This window comes from Artemia franciscana, chromosome 5 (genome assembly GCF_032884065.1).
Source record: "Artemia franciscana chromosome 5, ASM3288406v1, whole genome shotgun sequence".
Classification (NCBI taxonomy): domain Eukaryota; kingdom Metazoa; phylum Arthropoda; class Branchiopoda; order Anostraca; family Artemiidae; genus Artemia; species Artemia franciscana.
The window spans coordinates 57,651,230-57,674,831 of record NC_088867.1 but is presented as its reverse complement, the minus strand read 5'-3'; the positions used below and the strand labels follow the sequence as shown (position 1 = coordinate 57,674,831).

The 23,602-nt window shown below is 34.9% G+C and overlaps 1 protein-coding gene across 2 annotated transcripts in view; it reads right to left on the bottom strand.

Annotated features, from left to right (window-relative positions):
• Positions 1 to 1,925: 1,925 nt before the first annotated feature.
• The window catches only part of LOC136027629 (interferon-induced very large GTPase 1-like), a 49,357-nt gene continuing 27,680 nt past the window's right edge, over positions 1,926 to 23,602 (bottom strand). For both annotated transcript variants that reach the window (XM_065705049.1, XM_065705050.1), the window contains exon 2: positions 1,926 to 7,151. In XM_065705049.1, coding sequence (XP_065561121.1) covers positions 3,278 to 7,138 — 3,861 coding nt within the window. In that variant the 5' untranslated portion in view covers positions 7,139 to 7,151 and the 3' untranslated portion in view covers positions 1,926 to 3,277. The remainder of the gene's footprint in view (positions 7,152 to 23,602) is intronic.

Genomic DNA, 23,602 nt, shown 5'->3' with positions numbered 1-23,602 from the left:
ATATATATATATATATATATATATATATATATATATATATATATATATATATATATATATATATATATATATATATATATATATACACCAAGACCCACCAAATATTGCCCTCATAGATGGGATCGACACCCTTCGTTGGGTATAACCGGACTAGACAAAGTCGAATACCCTCTGGAAGAGGTTGGAGGAGATTAATCGTGAAGTTCATGAAGGTTAATAAAGAGAAAACTCTAACTTGTGCAGCACAAGTGTTCATTGCTTAATACAAGTAGTACCATCTACTTAATATCAAGAAAATAACCACAACGCGTCATGAAGAATCATCCCTAAATAAAAGATTTAAGTTTTTCAATGGTATAATTTTATATATTTTCTTAAAACTATATTTACTTATTTTAGTTGTGTGGGTTGCAAGAGAACCAATTTACATTTAAAGGCGCATTGTAAATATACATTAATTTTTTTTTTACTTTTGAAGAAACTTTGTGTTTCCTGTCTAAAAACTATTATTCGAGAAAGAAAAAAGGGAATTTAAGAAGCAGTGAACCAAATAAGTAACGAATAGATATATAATCAAACAAGGAAAATCCTCCATATTCCCCCCATCTTGAAATCTAGAATCTTAACAAATTTTTTTTATATGTTTCATATAGAATATCAATTTTTTAGTGTCCATTACCCCTGAAAAATCCTATAGGCATCCCCATCCAATAAGAAAAATCATAAAACAAAAAAATATTTTACTGGTTTCTCTTTAGTTTTAAGCTTGGGGCCTCTAAGACTTTTTCTGTCCACTGTATCTTTTGTTTTATTTTATTCAGGTTTTATGTTGTTTTAATTGTTTTCTTAATTTTTTATCGGTAACTCCGTTTCTGCAAGTGTTTTTTCGTTCTGGTTTTACCACTATTTTTAATTTTGTAATAGTCATTGCAATGAAAAGTAATTAAAACATGTTTTTACCCACTATCAAATACCCACAACGATCTTGATTTGTTCATTGGCTGATTATTTTCGATGTTTATGTTTAATTTTGTTATACTATGGTTTCGGATAATAATATAAGAATTTGCATATATATATATATATATATATATATATATATATATATATATATATATATATATATATATATTTTCATGAAATATTAAATGGGTATACGTCATATATATATGTCGAATTTTATATATTCGGAATCAACATAAAAAGTAAATTCTTTTGATGTTTTTATTGTCATCAAAGCTTCTTTGTCTAGAATTTTGGTCACTATCTGGCTAGTCACTCGTTACTTAGAGATCGTTCCCAAGATTTGTTTGACTCTTGGTAACTTTTTCCTCCTATATCGGTGAGACAGAATTGAACTTTGCTCGGAAAAAACAGATTTCGTGTTTACTCTCATCTGCAGCAGTCTAGTGCAGGGCCAAGAATTTGATTCTAGGATGAGGCTATGGGAAAAGGTCTTCATAACAATAGAAACAAGAAGAAGAGGAGAAAAAAAAGAGTTTCCAGGGGAAATTTGACTATATTTTTTTTCCTTTACAAAGGATTAAGCAAAAACTGAAGATCTTATTTATGGCTGTGCAGTAGGTAATGAAAAATTAGCCTTATTTGAAGGCATGGGACTTTAAAATTAAGCAAATTCTTGAAGAAAAAAACACAGAAAGAAAAATCTTTGACCAAAAGAAGTAAAATCTTTGCGTATCTGTCTCAAAATAATTTTATTTTGCCCCCCTTGTTCAAAAAGAGAAGTTGTTGGCTTTGGGGTAGAACCAAGCCCTCATTAAAACTAAACCAAGAAATCTATAAGAATCTTAACTCAAATCAGTTATCACAAGAAATATTATTTTATTCAAGCTGTTCAAATGGAACAGAAAAGCAGAGTTTTCAAGCTCCTGCTGTTTTTTGGCCAAACCAGTCCCTTTTCAAAATTAAGTACAGCAATGATATTTTATTTTAAATCAAACCAGTAGCCACAGAGAATATTAGTGCACTAAAGCTATTCAAACAAAATACAAAACAGAGGTAGTTTTGAGGTAAGCTCTAATATGAAATGACAAAACCACCTTAGTTTCACAAGGACTTTTCAAGCATCTAGATGCAGAGCCGCCTTTCTTCATCAGGGTTTACCAGGAAAATCTTTACGGAAGTCAACCTTTCTTTTAATTTTGTCTATGACAACTTCAAGACTTTCAGCATTGACTGATGTATCAGATGGATTTACCGAATAGTAAGCTGCAATTTGTTTGTTATACGAACGTATTAAGTATTCCCTATAATCTGAAACGGGCTTAGTTCTATCAGGCTGCATCCAATTAGTAAATTTCTTTGAGAAATCTGCATATTTCCACGATCCATCTCCATCATGTAGCCTGAAATGATGATCAAGAGGAGTCGTATTACAAGCGTCGGCACTTAGTTTTTTGCCTTCGACATAACGCATACCGACTAAACCTTTTGGCTGATGAAAAGTGTCATGAGGACCGTTGTGAGAGACTTCAAGAAAGCAAGGACTTTCACAAAGAGGACATGGCTCTTGACATGGTGTACAAAAAGCAGCTTCAAAATGAATATTGTCCTGAAGTTGAATCAAAACATTGTCTATAATATGGTTTTTATCCAAGGTTCTATAAGACTGGGAAATTTTGTTGATCATGGCATCAATATGTCGCTGATCAAAATTGACAGACAATTTGTCCAATTCTGTCCAGCCGAAAGTATTCATTTCTTTTGTCAGTTCGTCGGCAATATATGTGCTCTTAAATAATTCTTTTTGTGATTTCAAAAGCTGATGAAACTGAAAAGACTTCAATCCCGTTTTTTCATCCTTTGGAGCCACTTGATACGTGTTTCTTAAGCATCTTTCAAGTTGATCTTGGAACTTAGCCCAGTTTAAGTTTTCAGAGAGTGCTTCAATTTCAAAGCTAATCAGTCTACAAGTCGTAAGCCTTTTCAAAAGACTAGGATTTTCAATTTTACGCAAGACTTCAGCAATACCTTTTGGCTCAACTTCCTCGATTAAAAATAAATCCATGTGACCTTGAATATTTTTTGCATGTTGAGGCCAGCATTTCTTTCGTAAGTTACCAATCACGCTTTCTTGAAGTTCCTTATTAAAAGCTTCAAAAGCGTGTCTTGAAAAATAGTCCTCAAGTCTTGATGCCATTAAGTCCACTTCATCCAAACCACTTGCGACGTCAAGACAAAAACTTCGCATGACCTCTTTCATTGAAAAAAAGCGCATGTAAACCGAATTCTCCTCTTCCCACTTTCCTTGAATTTTTTAAAAAAAACCTACTAATATTTCGCAAGCAAATCTATGAATTTTTTTCTTTTTGTCTTTGACAATTTTTTTGTTCAACCTTGTAAGATATTTTTCAACCTCACTAATGACTTCATGCACACTTGCATCAGAATAATATTTCTTCCCGGTTATGATACTGACTATTTTATGAGTAACGTCTTTTTCAATTCTCTCTTCATTGCTTTTACTCTGAGTCACGAATTTAACAATGTCATCGCATATATTTTCAATAGGTTTCGTGATTACACCTTCCCATAATCTCTTCCAGAGCGGTTTATTTTGCATAATGTTAGTTTCCTCGTGCAATAAGAGGTCAACACCTAATGCCTTAATCGTGTGATTAATCATATAAGCCTTTAGGACAGCATTTCTGACATCCATTGGAGGGTTTTCTTTCTTTGCTTTTTGCAGAATATTATTAAAATTTGAGTCAAACATTGTTATCAATTCTTGCTTTGATTTGTGTTTCAGACTCTGCATTTTAAATTCTTCTATTATTTTGTCTCTCATTTCTTTTTCATATTGACCAACTTTTACGTCAAACAAAAGCTGATTTTTCAAGAATACTGCTAGTTTATCCCGCCATTGACCAGTTTGACGGGAGATAATGTCTTCCACCTTTCTAGTGTATTCAGTTTTCCACTTTTGGTTCTCTTTTTGTTCAAAAATTCTGTTTACCTCTTCTTCAAATTTTTCAGCATGAGGCTTCATCTTTACATCAAGATCTTCAACTGCTTTATCTATCTTTCTTAAGGTCGTCAGCTCTTCTGTTTCCGAAGGTATTGCTTTCTTATAGATGTCCTTTAATAAATCGTATTGTTCTTCATATTTCAGGATATATAATTTTCTTAGGGTCCGATATATTCGCTCTATTTCAGAGTAAACGTGTCTTTCTATGACCGTTTCAAGAGACAGGTCAAAATTAGAGTTGTTCAAGCACTCCCAAACTAAAAACAAATAATTATCCAGACTTTCAATTTTTCGAGCACTCCATCCAGCCTGACTAACAACCTGCTCATGGATATACTCTCGAAAATCAATAATTTGCAGGCTAAATTCTTTATTTGGGATGTCATTTGGTGGATCTCCTTTTGTATTATATCCAAATACACGTATATCTTGTTCATTGCTGAACATCTTTGGGAAGCTGATGGATGTATGCATATCCAAATCTTCTAGTGAATTTGCTTTTGTAAAAGATTCAACAAGTGTAGTTGATAGCTGTATGAAAATATTCAGAAGTTTGCTTCTGTTTTCTTGATGACACTTGACCTGATTATAAGCTGCAAAAATTTTACAGCTAAGCAGGCCTCCTCGTTCTTCTGCCAATTTAGAGCCTTTATATGCAAGTGCAACAATAGGCAGTATTTCTTTTAAAGCATTGTCATTTTCACCTTTAATAACCAAAATGACAGCATCTGATGGCAAGATAGATAGGGTCGCAATTTTATTATCACGCTTCGCACAGCCATGTATACCCTTATGTTCTGGTGAACGAACACCCTCTGTGTCCAAGATAACCACGTAGTCATACTCTTTTCGGTTTACTGTCTTTACTAGGGTCATGGTAAGGCCTCTAGTACACTGACCTATACTTGCTGCAAGACAAATACCAAACATCGTATTCAACAATGTTGACTTTCCACTGCTTTGCTCTCCCAGCACAGATAATACAAAAATTCTTTTGTTTGGAAGCAATGAGCTCAAATTTTTAAATATTGCACCAATCCAATCGACATTTAGCATATTCGCATCCCCATCGTAGAGCTCTAAAGTTTCTCCTGCTATCAAACAAGACGCAGCTAAGTGTGGTAAATATTCCAAATCTGCACATTTTCCTGATGAATAAAATAACGAAACTTCCCTCCATAGGTGACGAAGTGAAAGAAGAGCATAGTTACGCTTTTCTTTTGCAGCCAAAAAATCTTTCCTATAAGATTCTTTCTGATTTTGATATTCAGGACCTCCGCCTGATAGTTGCAAACTTTTCAAGAAGTCCATTAGTTTCTGATTCACTGCTTCTTCTAGTTGACGTACAAGCTTGGATTCTTTGATATTCAGTGAAATAGCATCATCAATAACGCGAAGATAAAGCAAAATATGGTCGATATCATTCTTTTGGAGTCCTTTCAAGAAAATGTTGAGAAGTGGGTCGTTTTTTTTACTGTTACTGAAACGGAACTTTTCTTCGTTGGATATTTTCTCCTGTATCGCTAAACGACTGCCTGTGTCATTGACAAGTTCAAATTCGTTCAATTTTTCTCTCAATTCCCCTTCTCTTGCAAAACTTTTTTGCAATATCAGCACGTTTGATCTATAACCTTCTAAGCCATCCATATTAGAAACATCCATATACATTTGTCGTAGATTATTGATATCAGGACTTAAAGAACAGGGAATAGCAGGGAATACTGAATACAATGAGCTGGCGTGAAGTCCAACTTCACGAAACACTACTTTTAATTGTTGGTTTCTTTGGATACCACTGAAATAATCAATTGAACCTTCGATAAGATAAAAGGGACGGTGATTTGATCGAGCACTTTGAAAGCTAGGGATCCATATGGTAATGAATTGTGGCAATATTTTTTCAGGAGAATATACGCCCATAAAGTGAGAAACTTTATTTGATTTAGATATAAATTCGTCTTCAACTATTAAGTAGTCAGTGAATTCTGTTAGGAATTTCCAATAAGGTTTAAAATCCCCACTAATATGTATGACGATGCAAGATTTCTTATATCCTTTTTCGAAGCAGACTAAGCCCTGTCCAACCTCCATGCTTGATGTCTCATCAGTTTTTAGAGAAGTTTTTAAATTGAAAAGATCTTCCATAATTTTTCCAGCAGAACTATCAAAGGATACTTGACTAATTATAGCAATTCGTGGCAGCTTTAGGTCTTCCCCAAGGAATATGTCTTCTTCTAACCTTTGCGTGATCCTAAGTAATTCTATAGTGTCTTTGGAACATATAGGAATAGCAAATCTTGATTCCAGAAGAAGTCGCAAAATGTTTACTTTATCTGTGACTGAATACATGCTGAGAAGGTTGGAAACATCAAATTTTTGTTCTCTTGTTATTTGTTCAATTTTGGGCCAGAAATCTTCCTCAGACTGTGAAAAATTATTTGATCCTTCAACAGGTGAATTACAATAATTTAATTCCAGACGGTGAAGCATTCTATAAGAAATATTGGTTAAGTCACGAGGACAATCAATAGTGAATGCACTAACTAAACTTTCCTCTCGAAATTTTTGTTCTGTTGGGCTGGATACATTTTCTCTGTTTGGTAAATTCAATTTAGGTTGCTTTGTTAAGTCGGTTTTAACACTAATAACAGGAGTTAAAGACTCCATTTCATTTTCCTCTTCAGTCTCTTGTGCTTCTTGGACAGCATTGTCTTCAGCCGAACACTTCCTCTTTTGTTGTATTCGCAAATCTGCGAGTTGCAGCATATTTTTCCTTGCCAGTTCTCCATCAATATTATAGTAATAGGAACGAAGATCTTGTGTGTCTTTAAATTTCATATCTTTGCTTAAGCCCATCCAGGCATTTTCGATCAGTTCAGCTTGATTTTTGAACTTAGTACCGAGAAGACTCCAAACTGGAACAAGACTTTTCATATCTCCCCTATCTACGGTAATCCCTTCTTCCAGCATCCATCTTATCTCTACTTCTGGTATATTTGACAGAACATCTTGCGCTGTAATTCTTGAATCGGATAAGAGATCAACATTCCCTGAAAAACGATTCAGAAAATCTGCTACAGACGAACGGTTGATTGGGGATTCCTGAAGAAGAGCAGTAGCTTCTCTTCGAAAACTGCTCAAGTCACTCATTTTTCTCTACGATCTGTAAAAGAACATGTATTTAAACAACTTATTAAATAACCAAAATTAATCCTGTAAAAAGTTATTCAGCTACATGGAAGTCACTTTTCAGGAAATTCCACTTTCGGGGCCCAAATTAGTTTCTTCAGGGACCTAAACTCGATAGAGTAGATTTCTCATTTGAGCCTTTAAATATTTTGGGTTTTGCCAACAAACTTAATACTCATAAAAGAATACTTTTGGCCCTTGATATGACCCCTTTTTCAAGAGGATGACGCATCATTTTTTTTGTTTTTACATTAAGTTATTGTTGGTCCAAGAACTCAAGGCTATAAATTCAAAACTGACCGTGATAAAAGATTCTAGCCCATTTCTGAGCCTTGTACCCCCTTCCATTCTAGAATGAAGCATCTGATTCCTCAGACCCTTACAACGAACCCTGAAAGTTTTGAACCAATTACACACCCAACAACGAACAAGCTCCTTTTTAAATTATAAAACAAAAGCTTGGACGATCAGGAATATGCTTTATTTACGGCACTTGCCACAGGCACTTACTGTGGACCACGTTATCTTTGAAGGCAAATTGAACTTTGCAACTTTTTTGGTCAAATTGAATCTTTCACAATTTCATTGCATGTCTTTTGTGGTTGATAAAAGGGACTGGTTGTCCGTCAATCAGAATCGACCCTTAAAAGGACACATATAACTTTAGTAGTCAAATAACCTATTCCTTTTTGTTCCTTTTTTCAATTCCTAAGCCTTGGTGGTACTCGGTACAGAAGCAGTAGTTTTTGTGATGGTGGTAGTAGTAGAAGTTGTGGTAATAGTAGTAGTAGCGGTAGTGTTAGTAGTAATATTGGCTTAGAAATATTCCCTTTTTCGTCAATTGATCATCTCATCTATGATTTCTTAAAGTTCCAAATTAATATACTTAGTCATTCCTCAGTTACTCCTTTTTACAGCCCGTATGCATATAACATGTATTGATTTAATTCAACACTCCCTTCAATATTCTCATTCATGAATGCTCTTCCTCATTTTGGAAAGTAAATGTCAAACATACCCACCTTTCTCACTAATTTATGTCATTTGTAAACAATGAATTATTGTCTAACTTAAAGCTGTTGCCCTGAGGGCTGTGGAGAGTTAATATCCCTAAAAGCATGAATAGTGGACCTTACAACAATGCTAAACAAAGTAGTATTCTCAACATTTTTATTTCATATTTTTTGGGAAACGATGAGCGTGTGGGGGGGGGGGGGGGCATATATAATTTTCGACTCTTAAAAAAGATCTCTTAAAAAATTTTGACTATTGAATCTACAATGAAATGAGTCCTCTCTACACTTTATACGATCAGCCATTCCGTAAAAACCTCATATGCCCCTAGGACCTAGCTTACAACCACTGCCCCATTACTCTAAGGGGTTTTCTCAATCCTGGAGGCATTACTATGTGATGCATTTGTGGAAAAGAGGGCGTCAGGGGTGCTAGTTGTCCTCCATTGCTTTTTAATCTTAAAAGGGAATTAAAACTTCCTATTCCAAATTAAATGAACCTCTTCTAAAGTTTATACGACCTTCCTTTCCACAAAGAACCTTAAATGCCAACGGGGCATAACTTGAAACCTCCCCCCCCCCGGTGCTGAGGAGTTGATTCTAATCCAAAGGCCTTATTATATGATTTTTCGACTATTTTGAACAAATTCGGTATCTCAAAAATGTTATTAGATTCATTTGGAAAAAGACGACGTGAGAGTACTGAACTAACTCTTGTCGAGGCAAGACATCTCTTTTACTTCGTGATATTTCTCTTAACTATGAAATCAACTCCTGTTAAATGAGCAGTTCATCTTATCTTGAGCACCAGTAACACCATCATTAAACGAAACTGGAGATGCCAGAGCTCCTTGGCGTACACATAAACATGAAAGCATCAAATAATTGGAATTCGGGCTGATTTAAAAACAATTCCCCCAATTTAAAAAACAAACAAACAAAGAGCTACATTTAACCAAAGGTGAGCAGAAATAAAGTCAAATAGTTTACCAAGCTTAAAATTACCAAAAAATAACCATCAATAAACAAATGGAACCATATAAATACAGAAATTAAAATAAATAACCGAGTCTAACTCAAAACGAGGAGAAATTACTAGTAGCTGGGCTGACGCCTCCCATGCCTTCAGATAACAAAAATATAGCTTGCGCTTTACAGAAAACAATCATTATCTATAGCAAAATGTTCCTGTTCCTCATAAAATCGAAAAAAAACTATCATAGCCACGATTATTGAACAAAACAAAAAGTGAATACGGATTAACAGTTTAATGTACATATACTGAAACTTATTCCTTAAATCTTTATTATTTTAGACTTATAAAAGTTAGGCTATAACATAAAAAATGTTAAATTAAATTGTTTTTCAAAATTACTTTTTGTTTTTAATTTTTTTTTTTTTGGGGGGGGGGGGGTTCAGAAGGCCTGGGGGTCGGTAGCTCCTCTCACCTTATTTTCTTCTAATTTTGAGTTTGACTCGGTTATTTATTGTAATTTGTGAGTATTTTCGGTTTCATTTATTAATTGATGGAAATATTTTGGTAGTTTTAGGCTTACTTTTGGTTTAACGTAGCTCTTTACTTTTATGAAAAAACTTGTTTCGTGGAAAAAGATTTTTAAATTAATTTATGTTTGTTTTTCATCGGAAAAAAAAAGAATTTTTTAAAACTTTTATTTACAAGAATCTGTAGTTTGGCTTAGTATCTATATGTTGTAGAGAATTTTCCAGATATTGTTGCCTAAATACATCCTATTGAAAGTTCAGACACACTTGGTATTGTTTAATTAAGTTTTACACATCCTCAAGTTTATCTGAAAAATAAAAGTTAATACCATTCTCATAAGGTTGTATCTATGATATTTTGACAACCGGGATCCACTTAGGCCAAACCATGTTTTTGATTTATCCAACAATCTGGATCAACAATGCCTGAAAGCTCCATATTAATGCCATAGGCCATATAATTAGTTTTATTAATATATCAAGGCTTATTGCAGCATTATTAATTGCATAGGCCTTAGTAGTAGTAGTATTAGTAGTACTACTACTGGTAGTAGTGCTAGGTATTAGCTCAAAAGACCCGTCTGTAGGCTTTGAAAGTTTGAAACTAATGTTCTAAGCTGTTTTTTTTTTTATTCTGTTGATTTGACAGCATGCAAACACATAACTTTACCTGAAAATGTTTTAATAATCCTAAGTCATAATAATAGTATTAGTAGTAGTAGTATGAATACTATACATATAGTGCCTTTTAGTTGGTTAATCATCCTCCTTAACAAGCGCTAAAAGTTTCAACATAACACTCTAGACTGTTTCTGAGATAAAAATGTTACGGCCTTTTAATGACCTGTATCCACGTAGTGTGTTTCAATTTAGCTCACTTCCTCTTTAACTTCCACTGAAAGTTTTATTGTAATACGCTTAGCTTCAGTAGTACTAGTAGTACTCATCGCAGTAGGAGTAGTATCAGTAACTGTCGTATAGTAGAAGCAATAGCAGTAGTAGTGGTAGTGTTAGTAGTTCTAGTGGTATGTACATTTTGTATTTCGCCTTGTTCATCATCCCTGTTAAAACGTCCCTGAATGTCTCATTTTAATATCCTATACCATTCCTAGAATACTGCTGATGCGCTCTTTGGATAACCAGCTTGTATAAAGTGGGTTTTTATTTACTTCAACATCCCCCTAAACATTCTTTGAAAGTTTCAACTCCCTACCCTTAGCCGCAGTAGTAGTAGTAGGCGTAACAATAATAATAATGGTAGAAGAAGTAGAAGCAGTAGTATTAGTGGTAACTGAACTTTCACTTTATTATGCTTAACCTCAGAAGAAGAAATAGTCATATCAGTCGTCATAGTATCAATAGTGACAACATGCACATAGTACTTATTGGTAAGTACAAAATACCCCTCAACACGCCCTTGGTCAATTGATTGTCTCCCCATCATTCTCTAAAAATTTTGACTTGATACTCTCAGCCATTCCTGAGTTTCCCCCTTTTGACAACTGGTATCCCCGTAACATGTTTCGATGCAGTTCAATACTCCCTTCGACATTCTCCGAAACCTTCACTTAAATATATATATACTCACTAATATATATATGCTCCCTAAATGTTGCCAAAGGCTTTCACGTTAATACCCTTAGTTTCAGCAATCGTAACAGCAGTATTAGTATTATTAAAACAGTGCCTTTGGTTAGTTTAAAATCCGCCACAACATACTCTGAAAGTTCCAACTTAATAATGTAAGCCGTTCCTGAGATATTGCCGTTACACCCTTTTCACAATCTACCTGCTCATAGGTCGTTTTGGTTTGGTTCAGCATCCACCAAAACACCCCATAAAACCTTCAGCTTAATATCCTTCGATTCAGTGTTAGCAATAATTGTAGTTGTAGTATTAACAGCAGTTTACACACAAGATCTCTATTATGTTTTTTCAACAAGACCCCTAACACACGCTGAAAGTTTCAACTTAATACCATAACCTATTCCTGAGGTATAACTTCCGCGTCCTCTTCACACCCTTTATATCTGCAGTATGTTTTAGTTTAGTTCAACATTATTTCAACATTCCTAAACAGTTTCGTGTTAGTACCTTTAGCTTTAGTAAAAGTAGCACTAGAAGTTGCAGTAGCCTTAGTTTTAGTAGCAGTAGTGACAGTAGAAATAGTAATAGTAGTAGCAGTAGTAATACTAGTAGTGGAAATAGCAGTGGTAGGATGCAAATATTGTCTCTTGATTAGCCCAACATCTCCCACAACAAGCCCTGTGAGTTTCGACTTCACACAACTGGTCACTCCTAAGATATTACTAATATGTCTTTGTGACAGTCTGCATGCAGACAACTTCTCCCCCCTCAATATCCCCTAAAGTTTCACTTTCATACGCTTAGTCATAGTTGTAATAGTAATCTATCGGTAGTAGAAATACTAGTTGTATTAGTTGTTGGACTAGTAGTGGTATTAACAATCAAACAGTTCGTGGTAACGAACTGTAGTAAGGAGCGATCCGGCTCAATAGTAACCAAAACTCTAAAAAATTGAATTTTGATATCAATAGCTACATCAAAAAAATCGCATTTTGATGCTGATTTTAAATATATAAGTTTCATCAAACTTGGTCTTACCCATCAAAAGTTACGAGCCTGAGAAAATTTGCCTTATTTAGGAAAATAGGGGGAAACACCCCCTAAAAGTCGTATGATCTTAACGAAAATGACACCATCAGATTCAGTGTATCAGAGAACGCTACTGTAGAAGTTTCAAGCTCCTATCTACAAAAATGTGGAATTTTGTATTTTTTGCCAGAAGACAAATCACGGTTGCGTGTTTATTTATTTTTTTTTTTCCAGGGGTCATCGTATCGACCAAGTGGTCCTAGAATGTCGCAAGAGGGCTCATTCTAACGGAAATGAAAAGTTCTAGTGCCTTTTTTCAGTGACAAAAAAAATTGGAGGGCATCTAGGCCCCCTCCCACGCTCTTTTTTTCCCAAAGTCAACGGATCAAAATTTTGAAATAGCCATTTTGTTCAGCATAGTCGAAAACCATAATAACTATGTCTTTGGGGATGACTTACTCCCCCACAGTCCCAGGGGTAGGGGCTGCAAGTTATAAACTTCGACCAGTGTTTACATATAATAATGGTTATTGGGAAGTGTACAGACGTTTTCAGGGGGATTTTTTGGTTTTGAGGGTAGGGTTGAGGGACGGGGGCTACGTGGGAGGATCTTTCTTTGGAGAAATATTTCATGGGGGAAGAAAAATTCAATGAAAAGGGCGCAGGGCGCAGGACGAATCTGGTCAGGTTAGAAAAAACGTCAAATTCAGAGCTTAATATACAATGCTGGGTGTTCGGAGCCTCTCTATTATGGAGTATAATTTGAAAATAACACAACTATGCGAGCGATAAAACATATATACCACAACCATAACTCAACTAACGGGAAAATAAACGAACTAAGTTTGGAAGCCTAACTTCCGCAAAGGAGTAATAATGTCAGAAGCCCCGAAATACCGAATTATTTTCTTTTTCCTATAAGACCGGGGTAAATAAAACAGAAACTTACAATAGCAGGAATATAATATACACAATTCAGCCAGATCTTATCTTTTTTTCAGGATAGGTGAAATACCAGATAGGAAAAGTATTGAATGGTCGCAAAAACTAGTGTATAGCAATCGAAAAGCAAGCGCTTTTCGATAATAATGACCACGATTAGCTACTATTTTACCATAACCCGCTTTAAGTTTTCTTTAATATGCCGTACAATATTGATCCTAAAAGCTAGTAGATTCCAATAAATATGAATGCTTGACCGCCGCAAATCAGAGACACAATGGATGGAGAAGTTAGAACGCGGATTTCCAATGGGCTTAGACTTTGCATTAAAGACTAGGTACTCACACTTATCAATATTCAATGACAGACCAACAGTTTTGAAATGTTTTGAAATAGATGATACGGAATTCGAGAGGCTAGATCTAGAACGGCTAGATCTAGAAGTATATCATCCGCATATGCAATACAAGAGACATTTACCAAATTACAAAAAAGAAAGGGCATAATTTTGTATAACACACTGCGGATACAAATACTGAAATACGGTGAAAGAACACCACCTTGACGCACTTCCAAGCGGGTTGGAATATTCCCATAACAATTAGAGTGAAACTTAACCGAATATGGGAATTACTATACCAAAACTGAAGAACCTGAACGACAAAACGTTGACTCCTGAACTGACAAGGGAAAACATAACTTGAGAATGAGAAATACTGTCAAAAGCTTTAGACAGGTTCAGGGCACAAAAATGGACCTAGCGATTTTACTGTGTATTAGCTTTCTACTTTTTTCAAATGTTACCGCTAAATATCTGTAAAATTAGCACACGCCAATTTCCTTGAATTTTCTTTCGAATCAGATTTGCACTGAATCTCTATTCCACTTCCAGTTGCCTACCGACTCTGTATCAAACAGTTCGTGGTAACGAACTGTAGTAAGGAGCGACCCGGCTCAATAGTAAACAAAACTCTAAAAAACGGAGTTTTGATGCTAAAAGATATATCAAAAGAATCGGCTTTTAATGCTGATTTTAAATATATAAGTTTCATCAAATTTAGTCATTGTCATCAAAATTTACGAGCCTGAGAAAATTTGCCTTATTTCGTTTAATAGGGGGAAACACCCCCTAAAAGTAACATAATCTTAACGAAAATCACACCATCGCATTCACGGATCACGACAGATAGACAAGACAGATGACGGGTGCGTGTTTATTTGTTTGTTTGTTTTTTTTCCCAGGGGTCATCGTATCGACCAGGTGGTCCTAGAATGTTGCAAGAGGGCTCATTCTAACGGAATTGAAAAGTTCTAGTGCCCTTTTTAAGTGACCAAAAAAATGGAGGGCACCTAGGCCCCCTCCCACGCTCAATTTTTCTCCAAGTCAACAGATCAAAATTTTGAGATAGCCATTTTGTTTCACATAGTCAAAAACCATAATAAGTATGTCTTTGGGAATGACTTACTCCCCCACAGTCCCTGGGGGAGGGGCTGCAAGTTACAAACTTCGACCAGTGTTAACATATAATAATGGTTATTGGGAAGTGTACAGTCGTTTTCAGGGGATTTTTTTTTGGTTTTAGGGGTGGGGTAGAGGGGAGGGGGCTATGTGGGAGGAGATTTCCTTGGAGAAATATGTCATGGGAGAAGAAAAATTCAATGAAAAGGGCGCAGGATTTTCTAAAATTACTATAAAAAAAAAACAATGAAAAAATAAACATGGAAAAGTTTTTTTCAATTGAAAGTAAGGAGTAGCATTGAAACTTAAAACGAACAGAGATTATTACGCACATGAGGGGTTCTTAAAATACTTTAGCATAAAGAGAGAGGTATTTAGTAGGAGATAAATACCTCGCTCTTTATGCTATAGTATTTTTAGTAATTTCAACTATTTATTCTACGGCCTTTCTGATTCAGGAGTCATTCTTAAAGAATCGGCACAAAACTTACGATTTAGTGTAAAGAGCGAGGTATCAACGAGGGTACAAACCCCCTCATATAAATAATAAAAATTTAAGAATATAAAAGTTTGTTACGTAAGTTAATTCTTAAGTTACGTATATTTTTTACTAATAAGAAAATTCGTTAAAAATTAAAATTTATAGTTGCCTTTTTGTGTAACCGAAAAATTGCATGGCAACTAGGCCTCCTTCCCCATCCCTTATTTCTCAAAATAGTCTGATCAGAACTAAGAGAAAGCCATTTAGCCAAAAAAGGAATTAAAATGTAAATTTCATTTTAATAATTTATGTGTGGAGAGCCAAAATCAAACATGCATTAATTCAAAAACGTTCAGAAATTACATAAAAAAAACTAGTTTTTCTAACTGAAAGTAAAGAGCGACATTAAAACTTAAAACGAACAGAATTTACTCCGTATATGAAATGGGTTGTCCCCTCCGCAATCCTTCGCTCTTTACGCTAAGGTTTGACTCTTTACCACAATTCTGCTTTTTAAAACAATTAAAAGCGTGGATTGTCAGTTTGATTGACAAGAGAACCTTTAATTTCGATTTGAATTAGCTCTTTAAAAAGTTTCAATGATATTTCTAGCCATTATAGAATGGTACTGCCTTAATACCTTTTTTTCATCTTAATAGCCTTAGCGTCATTAGATACATTAATTGTAGTGGTAGCATTGAAAGTATACATATAGTGCCTTTGCCTAGTTCAAAATCCCCCACAACTTAACCTTAAAGATCTAAATTAATAATATAAGTTGATGTAATATAAGTTGAAAATGTGGGGAGGTTGGTATCCCCAAACACACAATTAAAATTTTTATTTGATGTGTTTCGGGGAATGATAGGATCTTGGGGGGTGGCTGGCTGTCCTCTTTTCACTTTTGACTCATAAAAATGGCACTAGATCTTCCAACTTCAAGCGAATCAACCCCATCCTATCCAAAGTCTATACGATGATAGGATCGTGGAGGTTGTTTCTCTCACTTTATGACTCATCTAAACCCCCGGATACATCTTGTTAAGCACCTCACAGGTGAAGTTCTTATGCACAACGCAAGTCCCGTATGACATTGATACAGCTACTTTGAAATAAACATCGACACTCAAGAAGTACAAGCTCCATATCCAAGCCTATTGACGTTATCACATATCACAAGTACTGACGTTCAAAGAGAATGAAAACCAACACCCAAAAAGAGTGATTTTCACTCTTCCGGATCCCCTAATAGGTAAAAAGAAGAGTGCATTTCACACGAAAAGTGTGCAATTTGGTAACGAATCCCCGGATCCCCATTGAGGTAAAAAGAAGAGTGCATTTCACACGAAAAGTGTGCAATTTGGTAACCCTGTTCCTAGGATTAATCATACTTCCGACAAAGTAGCCAACTACTGATTTTCAAAGAGACTGGAAACCAACACCCAAGAAGAGTGATTTTCACTCTTCCGGATCCCCATTGAGGTAAAAAGAAGAGTGTATTTCACTCGAAAAGTGTGCAATTTGGTAACCCTGTTTCTAGGATTAATTATACTTCCGACAAAGTAGCCAACTACTGATTTTCAAAGAGACTGGAAACCAACACCCAAGAAGAGTGATTTTCACTCCTCCAGATCCCCATTGAGGTAAAAAGAAGAGTGTATTTCACTCGAAAAGTGTGCAATTTGGTAACCCTGTTTCTAGGATTAATTATACTTCCGGCAAAGTAGCCAACAACTGATTTTCAAAGAGACTGAAAACCAACACCCAAAATGGGTGATTCTCACTCTTCCGGATCCCCTCTGAGGTACAAAAAGGGTGCACTTCCCACTAAAAGTGTGCAAGGTGGCAATCCTGTTTTGGGTACCCTCTCTGCTCAACACTGATCAAGACTTCGAAATTTTTGGTTTGTTCAAACTAACCAAAAGCCTTATACCTATTCCTCCAGGAATGCGATGTTCCCGACAGCCCCAGTCAAGGATGGTAAATGGTGTAATTTAACCATTGCTTACAGCTAAGATTTTTTATTAAGAAAATTGGGAATGTTTGATTCTGGGTCTATCCGAAAAGCCTAAGGGTATTAAGGAGAAACTGGGGAAATGTTTGGTGGTATGCAATCAAAAAGCACTATGTACATCCAGCTAAGCAAAAAGAAGGATCTGCGATATTTTCAGAACGGCTGACGATATTATTTTGAAACTTTGAGGATATGTTAAGGAGGATGTTGAAAAGTAAATGGAGGGCTACTAGCCCCATCCTGGGCACTTTTTGCATGCATCCTTCAAGAAACATATGATTGAAATTTGAAATATCTGTCTTGTTTAAAATAGTCTAAAGGTTAAATATCTATGCCTACAGGGATGACAGCAATTAATGTCATTATATATCAAATATTCACTTTCTTTTTATTAGTTCTTTTCAGAGAATGTTCATTTGTTCAAGTTTTCACTAAACCACTAATGATTCAATAAGCTTTCCCCTTTTACAGCTAGAGAAAGGGGGAGGGGGCAGTACTCAAACTCCTATCTGTACTGATTTTGCTCGTTTTAAGTTTGAGTTGAATATTTAATTTAATTTTTCCTCGTTGCAAGATTTATTTATTCATTAATATTAGTACCTATTATCTCTATGTTTGCTATGATTGTATATTTGTTGTACTTGTCGATTTAAGCTTGAATTATTATAGAAATTTATTTCTGCTGGTCTTAAGTTTTTTAGTTTTTTGGCCTTAGGTATTTATTTCGCTCTTTAATTTTCTTAGATTTTTCTTTTAATAAGTAGTAATAGAAGGGGACACACTTATGCAATAAAGTTTTTATTCACGAATTGAAGTCAAGTTTCAAATGCATCCCAGTTAAATTTTTATGATTTTTTTTTTTGACAGAAGTATTGTATAAATATAATACCAGTTTCTAAGTGTTAGTCTTAGGAGTACAAATAATCTTTAAATGAAAATCAGTGAAGTGATTAATATCACCTGATTCAGATTCTGGAACAACCTGCAGCGGCCACAGGGCAATCGTGCTAATAGACTTCTCATAACTGCTAGATATTGTTGCTTATCCACGCTTTATCAATGAACCCAGATTAACAGTCGATACGGGTTTCGATGCTGTAAAGACTATTTTGAAATAAGGATGGCTACTCCCTCCTACTCTTTAAGCAAAAATATCGTCTTTTGCATCAATTCCTTATGAACGATTTTCAAAGACGGTGGCAGGTTGATTCCCGACTCCTCTACGGATAGTTTCCCCGCACAAAATATTACCCAAAGCAAGGCTTCCCTCCCCAGACAATTTCCCCCGCAAATTCCCCGGAAAGTTCTATCCATACGTTAAATTTCTAAGCTGAAGGGAAAATAAAAAATAATCAAACAGTTTGAGTAACAAACTAAGGTAAAGAGCATCTAGGGCCCCTAGTAGCCAAAATTTAAAAATGTCTATTTTAGTACTGTCCAATTAATATACCATAAGAATTGCCATTTTATGCTCATTTACAACACGTAAATTTCATTGAGTTTAATGTTATCCATCAAGTCACGAGCATGAGAAAATTTCTCATATTTAAAAAAAGGAGGAAACAAACTCAAAAGCCAAGTAATTTTAATTAAAATTACAATGTTAGATTCAGCATATAAGATAGCCCTATAATGGAGGTTTCAAGCTCCTATTTAAATAAAAGTAAAAACTTTCCCAGGTGAAAAATTCAAATGTGTGTTCACTTGTTTTTTGCTGTTTCTTTTTTTACTACCCTAGAGCTATACAGAGTAACAGGCATCATTATCAAACAGTTCGTAGTAACGAACTGTAGCAAGGAGCGACCCGGCTCAATAGTAACCGAAACTCTAAAAAACGGAATTTTGATACCAATATATACATCAAAAGAATGGTATTTTTATGCTAATTTTAAAATATATAAGTTTTATCAAGTTCAATCTTACCCATAAAAGTTACGAGCCAGAGAAAATTTGCCTTATTTTCCCAAAAAAGGGAGAAATAAGCCTTAAAAGTACTAGAAACTTAATGAAAATCATGTTATCAGATTTAAGGTATCAGAGAACCTACTGTAGAGGTTTCAAGCTCCTATCTCCAATTAAAAAAAAAAACGCATTTTTTTAACTGCAAGTAAGGAGCGACATTAAAACTTCAAACGAACAGCAATTATTCCGTACATGAAAGGGGTTGTCCCCTCCTCAACGCCTCGCTCTTTACGCTAAAGTTTGATTCTTTGTCACAACTCTACTTTTTAAAATAGTTAAAAAAAACTTTAGCGTAAAGAGCAAGGCATTGAGGAGGGGACAACCCCTTTCATATACGGAATAATTTCTGTTCGTTTTAAATTTTAATGTCGCTCCTTACTTGCAGTAAAAAAATTGTGTTTTTTATTTAATTTCTGAACGTTTTTGAATTAATGCATGTTTTGATTTTGGTTCACCGCACATGAATAAATAAAACGAAATTTGCATACTAATTTTTTTTTTCGCTAAATTGCTTTCTCATAGTTTTGATCGGGAGATTTTGATAAGAAAAAGGGGCTGGGGAGGAAGCCTAGTTGCCCTCCAAATTTTTGTTACTTAAAAATGCAAATAGATTTTTTTATTTTTTTTACGAATCATATATGTACCTTACAAATTAACTTACGTAACGAACTTCTATATTTGTGTATTTTTATTACGTATATGAGGGGGTTCACCCCCTCGTCAAAACCTCGCTCTTTACACTAAAGCTTGAATTTTGTCCCAAATGTTTAACAATGACCCTTGAATCCCAAATGCCGTGGAGCAAATAGTTGAAACTACTTAAAATACTTGAGCATAAAGAGCAAGGTATTCTGGAGGAGAACAACCCCCTTATATACGTAATATTTTATGTTTGTTTTAAGTTTTAATGCTGCTCATTACTTCCAGTTGAAAAAGAAAATTATTTATTTTCTCATTTTTTTAGATATTGCTAGACCCCCCCCCCCGTTCATGAATATTCTCTTCCTTCATGAAAAATTCCTCCATGGAAAGATCCTCCCACAAAACCACCTCCCCCCGACCCACCCCAACCCCAACGTGAAAATGTCCTCCTGAAGACCATTACTCTATGTAAACAGTGGTCAAAGTTTGTAACTTGCAGCCCCTCCCCCGAAAACTCTGGGGTATTAAGTCGTCCCCAGAGACATAGTTATCAGGTGTTTGACTAAGTTGAACAGAAAGGCTATCTCAAAATTTTGATCCAGTGTCTCTGGGCAAAACTGTGCGTGGGAGGGGGACTAGGTGCCATCCAATTATTTTGGTTACTTAAAAATTGCGCTAGAACTTTTTATTTTAGTTAGAATGAACCCTCTTGCGACATTCTAGGACACCTGGGTCGATAGAATCACCCCTGGGGAAAACAAGGAAACAAACAAACAAATAAACACGCATCCGTGATCTGTCTTCTGGCAAATAATACAAAATTCCACATTTTTGTAGATACAGTAGGATTCTCTGATACGCTGAATCTGATGATGCGATTTTCGTTATGTTATGAAACACGCATCCGTGATCTGTCTTCTGGCAAATAATACAAAATTCCACATTTTTGTAGATACAGTAGGATTCTCTGATACGCTGAATCTGATGATGCGATTTTCGTTATGATTTTATGACCTTTAAGGGGCGTTTCCCCCTATTTTCTAAAATAATGCAAATTTTCTCAGGCTCGTAACTTTTGATGGGTAAGACTAAACTTGATGAAACTTATATATTTAAAATCAGCATTAAAATGAAATTCGTTTGATGTAACTATTGGTTTCAAAACTCCGTTTTTTAGAGTTTTGGTTAGTATTGGTTCGGGTCGCTCCTTACTACAGGTCGTTACCAGGAACTGTTTGAAAACGTGGAATTTTGTGTCTTCACGGATCACGGATGCGTGTTTTTTTCACAGGGACTATGCTGCAAAAGGGCTCACTTTAACGGAAATTAAAATTTCTAGTGCCCTTAAGTGATCCTAAAATTGGAGGGCAACTAGGCCCCCTCCCACCCTCATTTTTTTCGAATGACATCGAATCAATTTTCAGATAGATATTTTGTTCAGCATGGTCGATTAATCTAATAACAATGTCTTTGAGGACGACCAAAGTCCAAAGTCCCCAAAGTCCCTGGGAAAAGGGCTGCAAGTTATGAACTTTGCAGCCCTATATTTTACATTTAGTTTACATGTTTATAGTTTACATGTTGCATTGGCTATTGGGAAGTATACTGACGTTCTCAGGGTGATTTTTTCTGGTTTTGGGGGGGGTCGGGGTGTGAAAGGATCTTTCCATGGAGGAATGTGTCAAGGGGACGAAAATAGATTTTCCAACGTCATTAAAAAAAGCAATGAGAAATTAAGTTAAAAAAACATTTTTTTTCACCGAAAGTAAGGAGCAACATTAAAACTTAAAATAAGCAGAAATTATCAGGTATACGCGGGGGTTCGTCCCCTCCTCAATAACTCACTCTTTACGCTAAAGTATTTATAGTAATTTTAAAAGAGCTGTTTTTTAATTAAATGGCCTTTGTGATTCAAGGGCCATTCTAAAAGAACTGGAACGAAATTTTAACTTTAGTATAGAGAGCGAGGCATTGACGGAGGATGAATGCCCTTATGTACGTAAAAAAAATACGAACATAAAAGTTCTTTATGCAATTTAATTTGTAAGTTACGCATATATATCACTAATAAAAACGTTTGTAAATAAATTTTTTTCACACCTTTTTTTCGCGAAGTTATCCGAACAAAACTTTGAGAAAGCCATTTAGCCGAAAAAGTAAAATTAATATGCAAATTTTCCTTTCAGTTATTCATGTACGGGGAGCCAAAATAAAAACCTGCATTAATTCAAAGAGTTCAGAAATTAAATATAAAAAAAACAATTTTTTTCCAGGTGAAAGTACGGAAGATCATTAAAACTTATAGCAAACGCGCTATTCGTCCCCTATTCTACTCTTCGATCTTTAAGCTAAAGTATTTTCGGTAATTTCAAAAGATGTATTTCTTCTAATTAAACGGCCTTTGTGAACCCCCTCATATACGTAATAAAATTATACGAATATAGAAGTTTGCTACAAAAGTTAATTTGTAAGTTACGTTTATTTATTACTAATATAAACGTTCGTAAAAAAAAATTAAAAGTTCTAGTGGCCTTTTAAGTAGCCAAAAAATAGAAGGGCTACTAAGCTCCCTCGTTCATCCCTTTTTTTTCTCTATATTCATCGGATCAAAACTTCGAGAAAGCCATTCAGCCGAAAAAAGTAAATTAATATGCAAATTTCGCTTTAATTATTCATGTACGATGAGCCAAAATAAAAACCTGCATTTATTCAAAAATGTTCTAAAATTAAATAAATAAAAAATAGTATCTTTAACTGAAAATAAGGAGTGACATTAAAACTTAAAACGAACAGAAATTATTCGGTATCTGAAAGGGGGAGTCTCCTCATCAATGCCCCGCTCTTTACGCCAAAGTTTGACTCTTTCTCACAATTTTACTTTTTAAAACAATAAAAAACTTTAGCATTAAGAACGGGGGGTTGAGAAGGAGAAAGCCCCCTTTGATATACGGAGTAATTTCCGTTCGTTTTAAGTTTTAATGTTGCTCCTTACTTTTAGTTAAAACAAACTTTTTTTTTATTTATTCTATAGGAATAAATTTCAGTTCGGGTCACTATTTTGTCTGCATGTAAAAAATAGAAGGTACATGGTGCATATGCAGTTTTCCAGATCTAAAAATGATTAGAAAACCAACAACGAAATTTTGAGGTTTGACATTTGCAGTTCATGAAAAATGCACCTAAGATATTTTTTAATGTTTAAGATCTTCTCTGTTTCTGATACCAGCTGTTATTCTTCCATTCACTTTACTCGTTCGTATGAACTCGCATTGATATCTCCAAAGCATTTAATCGCTTTAGAGATTCTGTATATATAAAAAATAAGGGCCCAAGAAATTGTGTTAATCCTCAGGGAATTCTTACACTACCATGCTAAAAGTTAGTTCTGACAGACCACGAATATTACTTCACTTCCCAAAAATTGCTTCACCCGGCTACAAAAAAGAACTTCCGAAGTGGAAAAAAGCCCTTCACCATGTTTCAGCATGGAGTTGAAAAAAAATAGTGTAGCGAGGCGATATTTTTAAGAAAAAAGAGAATGAATGTAGAAAAATAAATAACAAGTTAGTATATGCTAAACTGTATGATATGAACTGGAAAGCATATAAGGAACTGGGAGAAAAATAAAATATATGGACAAAGGTGTAAAAAACACTTGATGAATTGAGAAAAAATGTGTTAGGTATTTGTTGAATCTTTGAAAAAAATATCACACAAATTGTCTTTTTCAGCTGAAAGTAAGGACCAGCACTAAAGCTTAACATGAACAGAAATTATTTCGTATATGAAGGGG